Raw genomic sequence first — 20,942 nt, 5'->3', positions numbered from 1 at the left:
AAATTAACTTACCGCACCAGGGTGATTATGGGTTAGCAAAAGGGGAGAGGGAGCCTTTCCCTCCTCAGGTGCCCCCCCCAACCCCCATGTAGCATTTAGGCTGAGAAAGAAAGCCTAATTGCTCTGTGCTTGTGTGGGGCAGAGTTTAAGGAGAAGAGACCATAGGAGGAATCCAAAGGTGAATCTGTTTGGTGCCTGATGTATACTGCTTTATTCTTACAGCCAGGCTTTGCATCTCTGTTACACTATATACCGTTTGCATGGTTGCCTTTTATTCTTTTAAAATAATTAAAAAATATATATTCCCATATAGGGTCTATTATAGCAGTCCAGCACCCATAATGGTTTGTGCACAGTCTTATGCACACCTGCTCAGGAATGAGTCCCATTGAGTTGAATAGGGCTTACTCCAAGGCAAGTGGGTATAGGATTGCCCACTAAGTATGGGAATATAGGAACCTGGGCGCTAAACAATTTTGTCGTCTTTATAGTGCTGTCCCTTTCTGCTTTACTCTGCCTCTGCTTTACTCTGCCTTGGTCCAGCCCCACCCTCACAAAAATAAAAGCAGCAAACAAATGGAATGCTCGTGACTGTTAGCTGAATACTTACTGAGCAGACTAGAGCAGTTTATTTTAATCAGGTGAAAATGAAATACCTTTTTTTGTAGGTAAAGTGTAAATGATCAAATTGATTCTTCATTTACACAGAAAAGCCTCTTTTAACTCATTGTCTCTGGGGTAAGCATTGATCAGTTAAGAGGTTGTTTATATCCTGATTTAAATAAAAGAAATTTATAGTTTTTATTTTTTTAAATAAACTTTTATATTTTAATCTATTTTTATCCATCCTTGCACTCTTAGTGATGCTGTTGGCATGCTAACATGTGGGGGATGTGACTACAACCTGGCAACTTGATTGTGGGGTGCTGCAAGACACTATTTTATCCTCAGTGTCTTCTAATACCCATATGAAACAGTTGGGAGCATTAGTATGCTGATGCCACCAGCTTTTCTTTTATGTAAATGAGAGTCAGGAGAGGCTATGCACAAACTGAAGTAGTGCCTCAATGCAGTGGAGGTCTGGATGAGGGCCAATAAACTGAAGCTGAATCCTGCTAAGACAGAGATGCTGTGAGTGAGTAGTTCCCAGGTCCAAGAATTGAGAACTTTGCCTGTTCTTGTTGGGGTTGTGCTCCCTCTGAAGGAACTGTTAGGCAGTTTAGGGATGCTCTTGGAACCATTTTGCCCATGGAAGCCCAGGTGGTCCCTATGGCAAAGAGATGGTACCCTTTCCTGGATGGGAATAGTTTGGCCACTCCGACTCATGCACTGGTAAACTCACATTTAGTCTACTGCAATGTACTCTGAGGGGCTTCAGTTATAGCTGGTTTGAAAACTGCAGCTGGTACAGACCCAGGTGGTGGGTGGTCATATGGTGACTTCAAGACTGGAGTACTGCTATGCACTCTGTGTGGGACTTCCCTTGCACTTGACCCGGAAACTGCAATTGGTGCAGAATGCTGCAGCTAGATTGCTGATGGGAGTGAGACCATGTCAGCATATAACACCTCAGCTCAGAGATCTGCACTGGCTGCCAATTTACTAGGCCAAGTTTAAAGTGTTCCTACTAGTATATAAAGCCCTTAACAGCTTGCGAGACCACCTTACTCCATATGTGCCCACTTGAGTAATTTGCTCTGATGAACAGGCACTATTACAGGTGTCACACACTACTTGTTTTGCATTTGTAAGAAATCGTTCTTTTAGTGTGACAGCACCTACTCTTTGGAACTCCCTGCATATTGACATCAGGCAAGCGCCTTTGCTGGAATTCTTTCGGTGCCTGCTTAAAACATTTTTGTCTAGGCAAGCCTATCCAGACACACAGATGTTGATCTGTTTTGATCCTTTTAGCTAGTAGCTGGTTTTATTGTTTTTAAAATGTTTTAATTAGTTGTTTTTAACTGTTTTATTGATAATTTTAATGTTTTTGAAAACTGCTTCAAGGTCGTTATATTCAAGCAGTATATACATTTTGTTAAATAAAATAAAAATATCACACCTGTGCTAATGGACCCACACTGGCTACTGAGACAGGTCTTATTACTTACATATAAAACCTTAAACAGCTCTGGACCAGGTCACTTGAAACACTGACTACACCTCCAGTGTCCAGTAACAGCATTAAGATAACAAATGGAACCTGGTTAGACTTCCTATGACCTGATGATATTTGCTTGTGGTTACATGGAGGTGGGCGTTTTCACTGTGAGCACTGGTGTCATAGAATGTACATATGGGAGGCCCCATCTGTATTGGCATTCTGCTGGCCTTTGAAGGCACACATGTTTACACAGGCTTTCCCTTGATTTCTCAAGCAGGATATTTATATGTTAATGGTTTGTGAAGCCTAGTTTTTATGCTTTATAAACTACTTAGAAGCCTGTTTTGGCATTAAGAGCTATATAAACAAGGCTTGAATCAGTTATTTTGAATCCAGATATACAGCAGCAACTTTTTCATACTTAGGAAGCAATCCAAACCCAAGATCTGCTGAGACGAGCAGAGTTTGGAATAGGTGGATCTCTGGCTGAGCCTGGGCTTAGCTGGGGTTATGCAAGCTGAAGACTTATTTGGGCTCAGCTGAGGTCAGGACAATTGCCAAGAAAGGTGTGTTCTGTACCTGTTGCAGTGGTGAGACGTACCCCTGTTCCAAACACCATCACATGACCTAGCAACCCAGTAGAAGTTACACTGGTAAAAAGGATGGTGTAAGTCAAACTATTGTAAAGACTTGGTTGCCCATGCCAGGGTTAGGTAGGCTGAGCTGGCAGTAGCTATGTTCCTGCGTGGAGTTTGGAATAGGGGTAAGTTACACCGGCATAATTTATGATGGCATAATTACATTGGGTTCCTATAGTTTGGATTGCTCTGCCCCTGTGTGTTCAATAGTCTGTGAATCTGACTTGAAAGCATGCAGTATAATTGATTAGATTTATGTTTAAACAACTGCAGCCTAATTTTCAGGTATTTAATTCAAATACTATTCACTTCAGAAATAATGAGTAAGTGAACTATGATGGCCAGGTTATACCAAGCAGTTGGTCTACATAATTAATAGGGAGATGGACTCTGGTGGCTGATCATATTACTTAACTGTGCCCGGTACAGCTCTCCAGCATTACGTCAGTAGAGATGTGGCAGCTTGTGCTTCACCTTCTCTGCAATTCTCTCTAATTTTTGTATGAGAGAGGAACAGTGATTATTCTTTCTCTTCTCACTCCCCCCGCTGCAATCCCCTTCCCCAGGTTACAAAGGGGTAATGGTAAGGTGTTGCCAATCAGGGTGCATATAAAACAATTATTTATTCAAATATTGAATTTCCAATTCTGAATCTTACCTCTGGTCGACTATTTCCTGACAATTGCAAGATACTTCCCAAAATTAATCCATATCTATATCTCTATATTAAAAAATTTCTTCCTGAAGTAAATGTCCAGTACTGTCTTTTACTAATGTATGATGAATGAGATTTTAGTGTTAGCAACTTGGAAGCAGATTTCTGTAGCCCTCTTATTCCAAGCATAACACTATATTGATTGAATGGTTACCTTGGTGCTTCTACAGATACTATATCTTTTCACTAGCAATATCAGACTGGTTCCCACAGAATTAGTGCTTGGCCACTATGTTAGGAAAAACTATATTGACGAGTAGCTAATACTCGTCAATGGTGCATGGTAGCTATTAATTACATAGCTCAAATGTCAGTGGGACTGATTTCATTTGAGTGCTAGATGGCTAAGAGCAATTAACAATGGTCAAGAGGCAGAGGGATAAATAGCTAACAGCTCAGCTTGTTCTCAAGTAGTTCAATGAGTTTCTAAAGGTGAAAGAACAAGAAAGTACAGTAAAGAGCAAAAAGAATGTGAGAGATTTAAGAGATATGAAAGAATAAGTAAGAGAATCAAAGGTAGTAGTGTGATATGGACGTGAAAGTGTAACTTGGAACAGTGTAAAGTGGACCTTTTGGTAGAAGGCTCTTCTGCCTTCATTATCTGTCTGACTGGGTTTCTTCTTGGGCACCAACATAAAATATTTTGGAAGAAAGCAAAGGAATAAACTGGTGGTTGTTATTTGTGGTACCTCATATCCGGGATCTTCAAGGCTGCTCCTTGTAGGGTCAGTGGCCTTATATATTTGCTAAAGAACCTGGATTGGGATGATGCAACTATAGTAATGATGCAAACCTTTGGTGTTCTCTCTTCTCTTTGACGTGTCTATGAATATCTTCATTTGCCTTTTTTTTTTTGGTTGAATTGAGACATCCATTTCCATCTAGTAGGCTTCATGGCTGAACAAGGGCTTAAACTTGTGAGTTCGTATTGAAATAGAGCCACTATTCACTGTAACATCCCATTAAAGTAACCATAGATGGTATTGTTGCATCTGTTAGAGAGCCTGCTGCTGTGCAAGCATGGATCTTAATTCAATGCCTTTGAATGAATGCAAGTATAAATTTAACTGTTGAGTGATATGTTTACCACCACAGTGCACATTTGGGAAACTTCTGGAAATTGGCTAAATGTATATTTTTGGTAAATAATTGCTCAAGTCACGAAAAACTTGTTGGAACTGTGCAATTTATTGAATACAGAATCCTTGTGCATACTTCTATCTGTTGAGTAGAGGGCAAGCTAAGAGGTTTGGGAGCATTTCTTAGTTACCTTAGCACTTACGAGTAGTGAGAGAGGCTAGGCAAATGAATACAGCTTCATGATTCAAAATGTGTTTAATGTAAATGATTGGAAGACTGGAAAGACCAGGAAATGCAAAGAATGCCAATTTCAGGTGAGATAATTGGTGTCTTGACATACCTAAGGCATAGCTAAATCTTCTCTGTAAAATATCTTTGTGTAGGCTTAATGGGAAACTATGTTACAAATCCAATGTGTAAATATTCTATGTATATGTTTCTGTTGATATGCCAGTTTTCCTGATAACTTTCTGTTTTTAACTTCTTGCTGACAGGTCACATTTAGGGCAGGCAAAACATAAGGCACATAGCCCTACTGAAAGTAGAAAATCTATATCAAAGGCACCCAAAGTGCAGTCCAGTACTGAACAGTCCAAGGGACACTTTTCTAAAAGGTAACTTTTATATTTTTGAATTCACAAATGTAACTTTGCCAGTATGTATTTTAATCTTCATTGTTCATTACTTGAAAACGTTCAGGTATCACCCCAGTTTGGCTAAGCCAGTGTCATTATGGAAAAGCTATGGTGTTCTGTTGCAGACACTCAAACTAGAAACATCAATGTGCAATGGTGAAAGACCTTGGCCTAACCTGGTTTTCAGTAGAATGAAAGTTGTTAATTTGAATATTTCACTTGTATGATAGGTAGCAATGTAATTGTCATTCTATTGTAAACTATAATATAGGAACAGATAGATCCCCTGTGACTCAGCATGGAACTCTATGTTGAGAGGTAGAATATCTCTGACCAGTAGGTGTTGAATGCAGGTTAGATATATGAATTGAATCCTGCTTTTGTATACTTTGAGGCATCTGGTTCGCCATTTGACATACCTTGTGTCTGATCCCACAGGGCTATTATGTCCTGTTAAGAATATTAATCTACACCACTAAAACAATATTTCATTACTGAAGTGAAACTGGATTTGTCATTATGTATTACCTCTCAATTTTGGAGAGGGCAGCTCTTTTCTGCATAGTCCCATTGGCAAAATTCAAACTGAAGTACTATGAGTATGATGCTGGACTGTGGTCCCATTCAGGGTCTGCATATTCATCATCCAGCAAGGCTCTACCTCGTCCAGCATTCTATTCCCACAGTGGCCAACTAGGTGCCTATGGAAAGTCCACAGGCAGGACATGAGTGGGTGGGTGCTATTACACTTTTGTTCCTTGGCAACTTGTATTTGGAGACATACTGATTCTGATCCTGGAGGTTATATATATAGTAATCATGACTATATATGACTAGTAGATGTTGATAGCTTTTTTCTTTATGAATATGCCTAATCCCCTGTTAAAGCTATCAAAGTTGATTGCCATCACCACATCTTGTGGTAGTGAATTCTGTAGTTTAACTATGTGCTACGTAAACAAGTACTTCCTTTTGTCTGTCCTGAATCTTCTGCCACCATTCAACCTTTTTGGATAACCCCTGATACAGCTGCTATTTCTTCAAGTCTGGGGAAAACTTTCTCCCAGCTATACTGCATTTTTGAATATCCTTACTTTTTTGATGAAATTTATAACATAAAAATGAATGAAATACTGATGTGGTCATTTTCAGTATCAGTTGTTTAGTACATCAGAGATACTTGTGTTGACTGTGCAAGTTTTGGTAAAACTTTGCATCACTACTGCTTCCCTCAAGTTGATTACTAAAATCTGAATTAAAAATTTACTGTAATTTTTTGCTTTGACAATAGCAAATAAGCAATTATATCTGCATTTCCTCAGAATATTACAAAATAAATAGCTGGATGACTTTGTAGATCTTGTATTTTTAATATTGCTTTTGTTGCTGAGTGGTAATACTGCATTTCTTTTTACCTCCTCAGAGGCTGTAGCTCATCTGCAATTATAATTCCACAACAAGAGGCTCTGGACACAGACAGTACTTTGGAGCGGCAAAAACCAGGGCAGGTGCCTAAAAAAGACAGTCCTCGAGGGGTGAAACGCAGTGCTAGCCCAGATTACAACCAGACAAATTCTCCTAGCCCTGCCAAAAAAACCAAAGCACTTCAACACACTGATTCTTCCTCAGATTTGGAAACAAACAAGCCACAGACTAAGTCTAAAAAAAGACACTTGCATCAAGAGCAGGAGTCAAAGTCTTCACAACTGCCATCAACAAGCAAAGCTCATACCAGAAAGAGTGGAGCTACCGGTAGCTCCCGAAGCCAGAAACGGAAAAGGACAGAGACCTCACCCATTGTAAAAAGTCGTCCAGCAGCTGAATTGACTGGCACTGAAGAGAGACCAGCAAAACCCACCAAGCTGGCTTCAAAATCAGCGAGCTCAGCCAAAGCTGGGTGTAGCACCATCACAGATTCCTCCTCTTCAGCCTCTACATCCTCCTCTTCTTCTGTTGTTGCTTCTGCCTCTTCTGCTGTTCCTCAGGGTGCCAGAGTGAAACAGGGAAAAGATCAGAGTAAAGCCAGACGTTCCAGATCTGCATCCAGCCCCAGCCCACGGAGAAGTAGCCGTGATAAAGAACAGAATAAAATAGGTGGCTCTTCGAAGTTTGATTGGGCTGCCCGTTTTAGCCCCAAGGTTAGCCTGCCTAAAACAAAACTGACTCTACCAGGCTCTTCTAAGCCAGAGGCATCAAAACCTGGGCCTTCAGGATTACAGGCTAAACTAGCAAGTGAGTTGAAAATATTTCTACTTCTGCAAGGGCATGTAACATGCTTATTGTGACAGTTGGGCAGAGTCTGCATTAACCAGCATGAAAAGTAATGTACCAGAGAGAATCATGAGGGGGGGGTATCAGTTTGTACAACTCTTACAACCAAGGGAAAGCTGTATTAGTACTTCAGCTATAGTTGCAAAGGTGTGTATTTGAATGCTTCCCTGTAGGGGCCAACTCCCATCATAAAGAGGAGAGGGTTCAGCCTCTTCCTCTCTTTGTCACACTGATTCTCTGGGTGCATAGTTTTTCAAAATATGAACTGGTCTTTGTTTCTTAGTCTCTATTCCAGCTGACTGGTCTTGTTGTACAATATCTAAATATTTCTTTATAATATGGGCCATTACATATTTTAATCCCCTGACAACAGCCTTTTTCTTCATCAGTTTCCAAGACGTTGTAGACTTTCTCTGCTACTTGTTTACTGAAATATTTATGCTGAATCAGTCTGGTTTTCTACCATCCCCAAACCAGAATGTCAGTGATTTATTCGTCAGTCTGTATAGCATGGGAGACCACCAACTTGATCCATGTTGGACAGTGTTAACAGAATGTAATGTCAGAACGTTGGTTGTTACTCAGATGTATAAAACTAATTCATGCATTTTGCAGCATTAGCTTGTTGCAACACCTGTATTATTCCTTTAACATTTTTGGATTGGAAGTTGAAACATTATGTCTGAAACTCTTTCCAAAATTTGAGTCATATCCAAGAAAAAACAATGGCTTAATCTAATTCAATTTGGTAACTTTCTATTTCATTTTTTCTGAATAAGCATGTCTATTAATTGTATTTTAGAACAATGAAAAATTTGTTTGCAGTAATGCCATCTAGGAGCATAATCCATAACCTCTGATTATTTAGCCCATAGATCTTCTGAAGTACCAAATTTATACCTGCTTAAAATGGCAGTTGTGAAATCAAGGATCTCTATTTTGGCATGCTATACACATGTAAGAACACAAAGCAAGATCACTTCTCAGAGGTTTCCCAAAGCAAAGGACTGGAAATTGCTGGGCAGAATGCTTTTTTTCCAGGACATGGAAATGTTTTTGCTAGTTGGTTCCCTGTCTAATATTCATGATTTGCACAATAATTAAAATTCATTGCCTATCATGTCTAACCCCATTTTTAGCTCAGTATGTCTGACAGAAGGTCATGGGCAACTTTTTAAGAGACTTGATGGAAAACTTTAATATTTTGATTACATTCAATAATTTGAAACTAGGCCATATTTTACTGGATTTTTTAAAAAAAAAATACATAAGACTTAATTAAACTGGACATAGGTCAGTGATACAGCACATGCTTTGCATGCAAAAGGTCCCAGGTTCAATCCAGGTAAGGCTGGAAAAGGCTCCTGTTTGAAATCTGGGAGAGCTGCTGCCAGAGTAGCCCATACTGAGCTAGGTGCACCAGTGGTCTAACTTGATATTGGGTAACTTCTGTTATCCATCCTGCTATGGTGTTTTTCAGTGTCTGGAATGCTTCTGCTAAAAACTTTAAATAAATCCATATGGATCTGGTGTATTTGATTATTTATTTCAGTAATCAATCCTATCTTATTCCAGAGTTGAACATGGGTGTTGAATTGAGCACCCATATAAAAAAGTATTAAAATGCTGCTTATTTGCATTATTTGTATATAAAAAATACAAGCTGCCCTTCTAATACATATGAATTAATCAAGGTGGCTGACAATAGCTAAAATCATAACATTAAAATTGAACAGTTATACCTGCCAACCCATGCGTTAAGATTTGCAAGAGAGGCCCTTCAGTTAGTTCCATTGACAGATGAAGTCTGTGATCTGGCAGCGTGGAACAGGGCCTTCTCCGTTTTGATATCCTGCATGTGGAACTTCCTCCCTATATAGAGTGCCCTACTTAAATGTTTTAGGTGGTGGATTTAGATGCATTTGTTTTCTCAGACCTATGGTGTAAGACCTAGACGGCTGCTAGATTGTTTAGATCTTGTGATTTTTTTGTTTTTGTTTAAATGCTTTGCTGTTTTATATGTTGGTTTAGTGGATTTTTAATTGATCTGTGTATTTAAATAGATTGTTATGTACTGTCCTGGAAACCTTCAGTTTGAAGAGTGGAATACAAATGTTAATAAATAAAATAAAATATAACCAAGGCTGCCAAGCAGATAAAACATTTTCCAGTAAAAAAAGTGATTCAGTCTGCCAAGGGAAAGAGTTTTCACAAGCTAGAGGAAGATAGTATGGAGTGGAGGGCATCCAGTTTTAATAGGGCAAGCAGTTTCATAATGGTGGTACGACCATTCAGGGAAACCTAGCTTGACACCACCAGATGTATTTCCACCATAGCTGAAACACAGAAGAACCTCCCCACTTGATCTTAATGAGCAGGCAGGCTAGTATGGAGAAGGCAGTCCCTCAGGTCCAAGTTCTGGTTATAACATATCAGTCTGATCAAAAGGCCAAATATTTACAGTGGAGAAGAGAAACATTTCTTTACATTGGTCCATGTAGTTTACATTTCGTAGGTCAAAACACTTGGAGTTGTGCTTGGAAAACAATAGGGAAGAAAAGAAAGTGCTGAAGCACTGCTGTGACTAATTTTCACTAGTTAATCCTGAAGGTTAGCTCCAAACTGTTACCAAGTGAAAATGGCTAGCTGGACAAATGATCTGACTTGGCATAAGGCACCTTTCTGTGTTTATATTATAGATGTATAGGTAGTAATCTTATCTTGGAGTTACAAGGCACAAATGATCTTGTAAGCCTGATCTTGGTAAAATAAAGTTGCGTTTTGTTACCTGATGATGGGAATTAGTTTTTGTATTCTATAGCCTGAATTCAGGCATATGCAAGGGTCTAGGATTATTCTGAGCCTTGAGACATTCAGTGAGAGGAAGAAATTTGTTTCTCAAGTGGTGAATGACCCAGCTACTTTTGGTCACTAAGCAGCTAGTGCGGTTTCAAGCTGACCTTGCAACAGGTTGCTTGGTTGCTCTCAAGCATATATTCAGCCTTTCCCAACCAGTGTGCCTCCAGATGTTGTTGGATCACAACTCCCATCAGCCTCAGCTAGCATTGCGAATGGTCAGGAAGATGGGAGTTGTAGTCCAACAATATCTGGGGGCACACTGGTTGGGAAAGGCTGTTCTAGACTGATGGTATATCTAACCACATAAATGGTGCCAGACAGAAGCTGATAGTCAAAATGCTGTCCAGTTAAGTTACTCCAGCTCCCACATCAAGAGCAACTTCCAATTTTTATTTAAAATTGGTGTCACATCTCTAAGATCAGGATGTATTTCACTTACTACATAGAGAGCCTTAATCGTTGGAAGAAGAGCAGGTCCAAATGTGAATGTACATTGCAGACATAACCTTTCACTACCTCTACCCCTTTTGGTTTTATCATGTAAGCTAGTTACCATTCTCAATATCAGCAACTTCAATTGTTTCCCATGCAATCTATCAGAAGACGTTTGTCCCAAACATCTGAAAAGCAATATCATTTATTTAAACAGCATTGTCATTGTATCTGAGAACTTTTACGATCATACTGTTAGAACATGGATTTCAAATTGTCTTACATGTTTAAAGATTAAACATCTTTGCCACTTAATCTTATTTCATAGCTCTCCTGTAGGTTGAACTTTCTTCTGTTTGAATGTAGAAATTCATTTCAGAGCATTGCCTGAAATTTGTGATCAAGGTTTTAGCACCAACTAGTACAACTTTGAAACATGTGACTGCTAATGCCCTTCAAAAGAAGTTTAAGAAAAATCCTTAGCACTAGAAATTACCAAAGTGGTGATGCGTATATTTCTAGCTTCAGTTCAAATTGTGCTTTATGAGGCCTTGATGGCCTCGAGATGCAGACGTGTGACACCACTGTGGTTTTTCTTTCAAGGAAAAAACCAGAATCTTTGGACCAGTTCAAGCTTCACAATTTTGAGCCAATCACTATGGGTTAGCAATTAGCCTGAGAATGAATTGTGTCCTTGAAGTGCTCAGCACTTCTACCCTGGCTCATCACAGTTTCTTATGATGTCCAGCTGGATGCAATACATTTAATACACCAGGATGTGGAATTGGGGTTTACACCAGGTTAGAAGTGCCAAAGTCAGGAGCACATAGGCACATGGCTCATTCATGGGCTGATAAACTAATTGGCCTGAGATTATTTTGATGTCTGAATGAGGCATTTTGAGTGATGTTACCAAGATCCCCAAATGCTTATAAAAACCTGAATCTGTTCCGTTAATCATATTCTGAGTGGCAAGGTTAGGTATTGTAGGCATGAACATAGTACTAGATTTCCACCCAGAATATGATTAATGGAATTGATCTGAGTTTTATAAGCATTCTCAGTTCACCTGGAAAACAGAAACATCCTATGGAAAAACCAAGTGAACATCTTTCATCCCATGAGCTGGGAAAGTGTTACATTTCCTGCAAAACTGTATGTGACCTACTTGGGTATTCAGGGAAAATAATTCAATGTACTCAATTTTGCCCATAGTACTTAACTACTTAAATGAAGAAGTGCTGTGGTGCATATTTAAATTTTAAACATTTATTTAAAGTATTTGTAACTTGCTCTTCATTGCTAGTGATCCCAGGATAGGATACAATAGAACAACTTAAAAACAAACGATAACATCAATGGACACAAGAATACCATGAAATGAGAGCAGACAAAAATCAATTAACAGCGGCCAATACAAAGATACATATGTGTTAGTCTAAACTTTGGAATCCCTCCATAATCACAGCTGTGTGGTTTCTGGTTATGATTACTCACCGGGGGGAGGGAGTTTTTGTACAGTTACCCTCATTGCATAAGACTGAGCTTAGATGCAGAATTGAGATAAAAGCCCTCCTGAATGCCAGCTCAGTTGAACTTCCCCAAGAATTAATATTACGTGTGCGCTTCACAGTGCTTACAGGAGCTTAGTTGAAATGTGAACGATCGCACAAGTGGAAGAAAAAAAGTCCACTAGATGTGGAATGCTTTGTGCTCATCAGCCCTGTTCAGTTTCATATCCTGTAGCAAGAACAGTGATTGCTATTTCTATGCAACAGATTTATCATTTAAGTTGGTTAAGAAGTATCTCTTATAGCAGAGTGTCTGTCAGTCTCAAGGCATTGCAGCCAACTGGTAAGGAACTCTTGAGAACTGTAGTGAGGTGGCTAGGTATAAGGTAGGGGTTCCCAAACTGTTGTCCATGAGTTTCATTCTGGTGGTCCACAGCATAACTAAAAATACAATTAAGTAATATAGCATCTAGCACAGTGCAGTACAGTTGCTACAACAGAAAAAAATCATTTAGTGGTCTGGTAAGACCATCAACAATTTTCAAATGGTCCATGGGGAAAAAGTCTGGGAATCACTGGTATAGGGGAAATATATCTCATGGACTTCCTACCACCTCCACTAAATTATAATTTCTGTATTCTTGGAGAGCTATGGTAATTAACCTAGTATGGAAGCAGTATAAACTTAAGAGCGCAGACATTGTTTTACTCTACCCCTCTCTGGTCTTCTTTCTTTTAAACAAAAACTAAATATGTTGGTACTAGTACAAGACTCCTTAAAGTGAATTAACAATCCTCAGCATCACAAAAAAATTGGGTTCTGAGCCCACCAGTGTATCCCAACCCACTAACCGAAGGAAAAATACTTTCTATTATTCATTCTCGTATCTCCCTGTGTCAAATTAATACAAGGTTTACAGTCATTAAAATCTTGGTAAACCTGTAAAAGTACAATAACAAAGTAGATCCATAAACCAGATTGTCTGTTCTTTCAAATGTGAAACCTAAACAAAAGCCAGCTTGTCCCTAATGTCCAAATATTCAATAAACAGGGGAAGAAAGTGAAGCAGAGTGCCAAGCTTAGACATGAAGAGTTAACCACACATTTTATTTACATGACTGCCCTGATCCTATAAAGCCTGTGAGGAGGAGAGGGGACTTTATTTTACACATGAAATGGGCCATAAAGGTGAGGGGAACTAAACCATGCCCCATCTTAGCTCACTCCTTTCCATTTGGTTCAAGCAACTTTCTCCCAGCCCTGTGCATTTTGAAAGTGAGCTGGGCTGTAAGGAAGTTGCTTGAACCAAATGAGGAGTAAGGTGGGGCAGGCTTTGGCTCCCTCCATTTTCTGTGTGTGTAAAAAACCATTCGACTACCCACCCTCTTACTTTATATGTGTGCTCAGAGTAGGGATATGAATAAATATATGTGGCTGTGAAACTTGGGACCTTTGCCTCCTACAAGTGGGTTTTTCCAGTGTTGCTTCACTTCCTTCACAGGACTAGCAAGTGTGTTGTGGTACTTTACAGTTACCATTATTTTAAAAATAGCAATGATGGCCTTGCCTAGTCTACTTTAGCCTTAAGGAGAAACAGCTTACTTAGCTGCACTTGCTGAACTTTATTGTATAGAAATCCACATTGGAGAGATTCTTGTACCCAGGCTAGGTTTCTCTCTCTTTCTCTCCATCCCACTACCCTAGAGGTTCTCCACTATCAGTTTGTGTGTAAATTACGGCATAGTAGCGTGCATTGTTGAACCACTCCTACTTAATTGTTGCCTTCCTGGAGCCAGGAGCTACAAACAGTGAGCCTTGGCTTAGCATTATGTACAAACTAGCATTCATGGTTAGCTTCTCTCCAGACAAACTACAAGTGGTAAGACAAGAACAAACTTTGTCTTGCTGGTTGCAATTTGTTTGGAGAGAAATGAACAGCAAGTGCTCATTCACACATAGCATTAAGCCAAGGCAGTGTGAAGCACGAGAAATTTAGCGGTATGCACCAGCAAGCGGCGCTCATTCATGGTAAGCCATTAACCATGGTTTACTGTGAAGTTTTACTCCAATACCTTTTGAAAGAAAAAAGAAAAGTTGTTTGAAATTCATGAAGGATGCACAATAGAGAGAAACAAATGTTGAGATTTGCCACATCTTTCATGGCCCCAGTTTAGATGTTTATTTGACTGCAAGACCATTCCTGTCCACTCCCCCCCCCAAGATCATCCTGTGTAGATCTCCCCCCTCTTTTTATTAAGAGGGAGTTGAGATGTAAAATTTCCAGAAGTTTTGAAGCTATGGAAAAAGATGTTTTTTTCCCATTTCTTTCAGAAAAAAAGGAAATGTTCAGAAAAATTGAAAAAATGCAATATTAGCACATTTTACAGAATGAAGGTCACTTTGTTACTTCAGGAACATCAAATGTAATTATGTACAAGTTGGTTTGGCATAAAACCATCACATTTGGTATATTAAAAGTACATTTTATTCAATCAATTATTTACAAATTGAATTTACTTTTTAATTTTTTTACTGTTTTTGTAACAAATGGATCTACAAGCTCCTGAACTGTAAGGAACACCTGAACTGTAAGGAACCTTTTTCATTTTGCCAGTTTATGAGGAGCAAGCAAAAAACAATTATAAAAAAAACAGAAGAAACCATCCACATCAATAACAAAGAAAATTATGTCTCTGCTAGTCCTCCACAGTGTCAAGCAGACATAAAGCATCCATTCCCATAAAAAGAACTGAGAAAAAGGGGGTGACCAAGATTCAATGAAACATTTTATTCATCATACTTAAATAAAACATTCCATAATACATTTTTCTTCATTTTTTTCATTTTCCCCAAGTTTTTTGTGGGGAAAAGGCTTAGGGGGAAAAAAGGGAAGAAACTGTTTCCCCCCCCCTAATTTTTCCGGTTTTTTCCCGGGTCTTCACATCTCTAAGAGGGAGAGAAATTGTATGAGCAGGCATCAACATGGAACACCCAACTCATGTTATCATTTTGCATGCTTCTCCACCATGTAATAACATGTAAACATCTGAACTAGAGTTTAGAATAACCAGGCAAGGTTATTATATAATATACTATAGTGGTTAACCATGTGAATACATGTAATATAGGTGGTATTGTATTTGATTGACAATAAACGCAGTTTGTAAGTTGTTTTCCTTAAACCCATCATTCAATCAAGTGGCACTTACATAGTGGTGAAGGGAGAGGAAAAAGACAGTAGCAAACTCATTTCACTTATTGTGCATACATATCTCTCTCACTGACGTATACAGTGTGTAAAGAAACTAGAATTGTCTGGTTTTAATTGTCTTCTCCTGTCTAGGCTTAAGAAAATCAACAAAAAAGCGCAGTGAATCGCCACCTGCTGAGCTCCCCAGTTTGAGGCGGAGCACACGGCAAAAGACCACGGGCTCCTGTGCTAGTACCAGGTATTTTTGAAACTTGAGGTTATGGGTGTGTTAAGATTACTGCGAAGATCTTGCATTTGAGAGCATCATCCTAAAGAGTTTAGAATACACCTTATTAACAACATGTATTTGCGTGCTGATGACTTCAGGGTAATATGTAATTAATCATCCCAGAGAGTTGGTAATTTGATATACAGGCCCAATTTCTCATTACGGAAATAGCAGACACTACAAAATGCTTAACGATTGTCATTACAAGATAACTATGGTCCAATTCAGACAATAGTGTCTTGGCTTAATAAGCTGAAATATGAATGAGCCTTTTGCCCATAGGGTCCATCCTTGTATCATCCCCTTCTCCCTCCCTTCTTGTTGTCTCAATTAAGCCTGTTTCCTGTTAACATCTGAATCTGGAAATTCTGGTTACCAGAATTGGAACAAACTGGGCCCTGAGACCATGGTTTGAAGCTGGTTTAAGAAGCAATGATTAATTGAATATGTCTAAGGAAGGGCTGGAGGCACAAGGCTCATATCTCTGTTTATTAGACTGAGATATTCAACCTGATGATTGAATAAGGATATAAATTTCCAGATCAAAACCTTTTTACACAGGAACAGTTATTCCATACTAGACTTGCTTTTTCCCCTAGGAAAGTAATTAACCGTAGCAAGTTTGTGCAACTTTTTTTCTAGAAGCAAAGCTTAGACTGAGAGGCAAAACTGATGAAGGCGCTGCTTAAATGTGCAGAAGAAAAAAATTTGTGAGAAGCAATGTGATGCCTGAAGAAGCAATGTGATGCTATTATATCTAGATACTTTATAATGTGTGGCAAATAGCATTCAAGATCTTCATTAGTACCATGGAAAAGTATGACTTCTTCAGAAAACTTTTGCAAGTGGTTATAGGAAATCAAGACTTTAAAGATCAGGACACAAACATAGCCTGTGTAAAACCATGACAAATGTACATTAATAATCTTGTAGATACAAAATAGTGGATACAAAATTAATTGTAGGCCAGGATACTATGTTGCTGATGGAATGACTGCTCAAGTGGGGGCTTGATTTCAACATAACCTTTGAATAATATATCTAAACCAGCATGGAAACGGAAATAGTCTCCTGGGGAGAAGGGGGGTAAGTGTGAGATAATGGGTAACAATTTACATCATGTGAGATGAAAATAATCAAAGGTAGGGGACAAAGGTAGATAAAAAGTTGTGTTATGGGTTGTTTTGAACAGAAGTGGACTAGTAGTGCCATCTATAAGTCACAGGTGACTAAACATCTATCTTCTTAAAAGTCATGGTTCTTGGATAGGCAGTATTGATTGTGAGGTAAATAAGGTGTCTTCTGTTTAGTGATACAAGGATATCTTTTCTTTGTAAAGAAAATTCAATTTGGACTAAATGGTAGTATTCAGTTCAGAAGTACCTTAAACCTTGGTAGTTAAAAAATTATCGTAAACTGCTATAAGCTAGCCTAGTGTGAGGTTTTCAAGATGTGTTGGGATTCATCACCTGTTTTGAGCAATATGGAAATTCTGCTTTGCCATAGAAAATGAAAATAGAAGGAAATTATTTTGTCAGCATTCCCTTCATACCTAAACTTCAGTAGTTAGTGAGATCAGCAAAGCATGAATGTGATAATACTGAAAATGCATGGTTTATCAGAAGATGTGCCTGCTTAAGCTTTCTTTGTAAAGCTTTTTGCAGATAGCATGAATGTCCAAAGAAATAAACGTTACAGTTGTCTAAAGGAATAAATGTTGCAATTGTTCCCTTATGACTCTATGACTGCATGGTTTAATTTTGAGTGCTGATAATAACTAGCTCTGTATACCACATAGCATATTCTGGATGGCATCTGACGATCACTATCTTTTTAGTCGGCGGGGCTCTGGCCTGGGCAAAAGAGGAGCAGCTGAAGCTCGCCGACAGGAGAAAATGGCTGATCCTGATAACAACCAGGATGGAGTTAATTCTTCAGCTGTACGAGCTGATGAGGCTCCTCAAGGAGCTGCAGGTAAGGTAAACTAATGACACTTAACATTGGCGCAGAAAAAGTAGCTTTTGTGCAGAAATTAGTTGCATTTGCTCTGCCTAGAAATGCTAAATACTAGTCCCCTTAAGTATCTGAGATTATCTACATTGTGTAGTGCTCTGTTTTGGTCAGAATAAAAAAAGAGTACATGTGCAAATGTGACTTGAACACCACTCCCCGTCTGACCTGTTAAACCCCTTTTGAGACTGAAGTAGCTTGTGATATGGCATAGAGAGGCTCTTTAAAAGAAGGAAAAGGTAAAAAAGCCCATTTAGCATCCCAAACCATTTGGAGCCTGTCTTTAAATCAAATGGAACCAACAGTTTCTACTGTCCAAGGCCCTGTGAATGGGATTGCACTTCTGCTTCTTCTGCAACAACTACGTTTAGCATTAGCTATGCTTCTGTTCAAGGCAGTTGATGTTAAATTTAGATTTCACCTTCTGAAAATTATGTAGTTTTATTGAAGTTTAATTTTTAGTTGAGATCCTGGTCAAGATAGGAACCCTAGCTACGATTAACTGTGGTTTAAAGCTAATGTTTCTCTTTAAATGTATTTTGGGTGTGGGGTGGTGGTGGTGAGAGGATCTATTATTGGCTCCTAATACCTTTACTGTGGTTTAAAAGGAGCCAGCGTTCTTTTGCATTGGCTCCTGTTTAATATATTGTGTGCCTGAGTTGATGGTAGATCTACCAACTTCACTTTGGTGAGAAGTGTTGCTGAATACAAGGCTATTACCTTACTGGCTGTTGTTGCATCTAACTTTTAATTGGCTTAGTTTTGTTTATGCTTTTATTGACTGCTAATATAGGCACCTTAACTCCCTACATTTTTCATTGTTGATTAAGACTGCAGTCATGCACCCTTAGTAGGGAGTAAATCCCACTGAAATCAGTGGAACTTAGTTCTGAGTAAACACACATAGGATTGTGCTGTTAGTAACTTATCTTGTAGACAAGCAAGCTAGTAGAACTCTGAACAAATGCTTATCTGTTCCATGAGTCTGTGGGAAATATTTCCTCTGCCTTTTTCACCAGTGTGGTTTTTGTGAAAGCTACAAAGCTGCTACATTAGTCTAATCCTACAAACAGTATTAATGCATATCAACCAGAGTACACCAAACCCTGATCATAACTCCCAATTTTAACAGTTTTGTCAGTTTCCTGTCTTGAACTTTATAGCATTATATCATGTAACGTAATAATCTTCTGTCTTAAATCACTTATTTAGTAAAAAATAAAAAGTGTTTCAACCACATGCATGGTTGAAAGTTTAAACTGACCTTGTGTGTTCAAGTGCAGTCTTTCCATACTATGTGGGTCAAGACTAAAAATAAACCTGTTTGTTTTGAATGCCTGTTCCTATTCCTGCTGGAGTCATTAAAGGTTTTCTTTGACTACTTTGGAAGGAGGATTTCAGGAAGAGTTCACCAAGTATGTATATTGTGTGACTTATTAATATAGTGCCACTCATTATTTTCTCTTCCTGTAGCTTCTAGTTCTGTTGCTGGGGCTGTGGGCATGACCACCTCGGGCGAAAGTGAATCGGATGATTCTGAAATGGGGAGATTGCAAGGTACTAACTAAGAGGCTTATGTTACACTTACAACAACCATAAATATTAACATACATTTTAGATTTGTTCTAAAATGTTGAGACCTATCAAGGAAACTTTTTAATGCTCTGCTTTTATATTTTGAGAGGACATGTAGTTCAGTCGACATTAATTTTCCAGGACTTCTAATGCCTTTTTCCACTCTCTACTCTGTTGATTCTGATGGCATATCACTTTAGTGAAATTTTCAGTATAAAAAAGTTTAAATGCTTGAGGTGAGTAGGTTGAAAGTGGCAATGTGTGATATCTAAAAAGGCTATTACCTGAGTAGATCCATCTAAGACACTTAGAGTAGACCAAATGAAATAAATGTACGTAAGTCCATAGATTTCGGTGAGTTTACTATGTGTATGACTAGCACTGGAGATTGCCCATTATGATTTCAGTATCTGTACATTTGCTATCATACATTGTAAAATTCTAACTTTTTATTATTGGAAGAAACAGCTTTTTTCCAGTTATTAGAAGTTGTTTTACCTTTTTATAGATAAGATCTAGTGTTGTCCTCTAAAGTCTTGCTTCCTTAAAGGCACATTTCCTAAGTGGCAGCTGGCAGACGTTGCTTTTTAAAACTCTTCGTTTCAGAAGAGCAGAGAGATTCAACTGCTCTTTGTTCTTAATAGGCATTAATTAGTTGTCCTAGCCAAAGTGCTATTGCTTACAGGTATCTGAACTTACATTTTCAACCAGGATGAAGAATGGGTTTTCTGGATTTTATTTGCGTTAAACAGGTGTTCAACTGGGTGGTATCTAATATACCTGTAATTACTATTTTAAAAATCATACTACTTTTCAAGGCTTGAGATAGATAACTGTACAGAAAACTATATAAATGCATGTAAAAGCTAGCAGTTGTAGCTTGGCCCAGAACATTAAAACTCATTGCAGAGAAAAGGAATTAAAATGTTTGAGACATTCAAATAACAATTGCTATAAGGTTTGACATCTGCAAAAGTAAAAAACACAGGGACGCTACATCCAAATCTTAATTGAATTAACCATATTGGCTCACTGTTGTGATAGCATATGGTTTAATCATATAATAATTTGTGCTACAACACTGAAAGGTGGTGATGTGAATCATACATTCTGATGCCATTCACGCATTTCAAACAGATATGTTAACTCTTTTGTCTCTAGCCCTTTTGGAAGCTAGAGGTCTTCCTCCACATCTGTTTGGTCCTCTTGGTCCTCGAATGTCGCAGCTTTTCCATCGGACAATTGGAAGTGGAGCTAGTAAGTAAGCTGTCTAATATCTCTGTTTAGAAAGTTTCTGGAATTCCTGCTGTGAGACCCTTGTCTCATAGCTTGTTGAAGGACTACTTTTAAAGACTAAATTCTCAGAATAATTAGATCTTGTACTGTAAAAGATAAAAAGATATTTTTTCCTAGTATTGGCTTTGTCAAACTTGTAGACAAGTGGGTTTGTTCATAATCACTTGAACTTTTTCAGTTCCATTTATTGCAGCAGGCAGGAAAGATAGGTTACATAGTTAAAACAACTACTCCTTTCTAGTCTTGAAAAAAGATCACAATGGCATGGTTTTGATGATCCTATCTCTGCTTATTAAGTCAAGTTGAGGTTTTGCCTACATGCACAGCCCCTTCACT

General features: G+C 38.5%; 1 protein-coding gene across 3 annotated transcripts in view; it reads left to right on the top strand.

The window, feature by feature from the left end:
• The window catches only part of TRIP12 (thyroid hormone receptor interactor 12), a 111,439-nt gene that overhangs the window by 38,371 nt on the left and 52,126 nt on the right, over window positions 1-20,942 (top strand). For all 3 annotated transcript variants that reach the window (XM_061636872.1, XM_061636869.1, XM_061636870.1), the window contains exons 3-8: window positions 5,032-5,151; window positions 6,596-7,404; window positions 15,590-15,695; window positions 17,563-17,699; window positions 19,209-19,292; window positions 20,472-20,567. In XM_061636872.1, the coding sequence (XP_061492856.1) occupies window positions 5,032-5,151; window positions 6,596-7,404; window positions 15,590-15,695; window positions 17,563-17,699; window positions 19,209-19,292; window positions 20,472-20,567 (1,352 nt within the window). The remainder of the gene's footprint in view (window positions 1-5,031; window positions 5,152-6,595; window positions 7,405-15,589; window positions 15,696-17,562; window positions 17,700-19,208; window positions 19,293-20,471; window positions 20,568-20,942) is intronic.

This window comes from Rhineura floridana, chromosome 7, assembly GCF_030035675.1.
Source record: "Rhineura floridana isolate rRhiFlo1 chromosome 7, rRhiFlo1.hap2, whole genome shotgun sequence".
Lineage (NCBI taxonomy): Eukaryota > Metazoa > Chordata > Lepidosauria > Squamata > Rhineuridae > Rhineura > Rhineura floridana.
The sequence above is the reverse complement of the archived record's forward strand: the minus strand, read 5'-3'. Positions and strand labels throughout refer to the sequence as shown.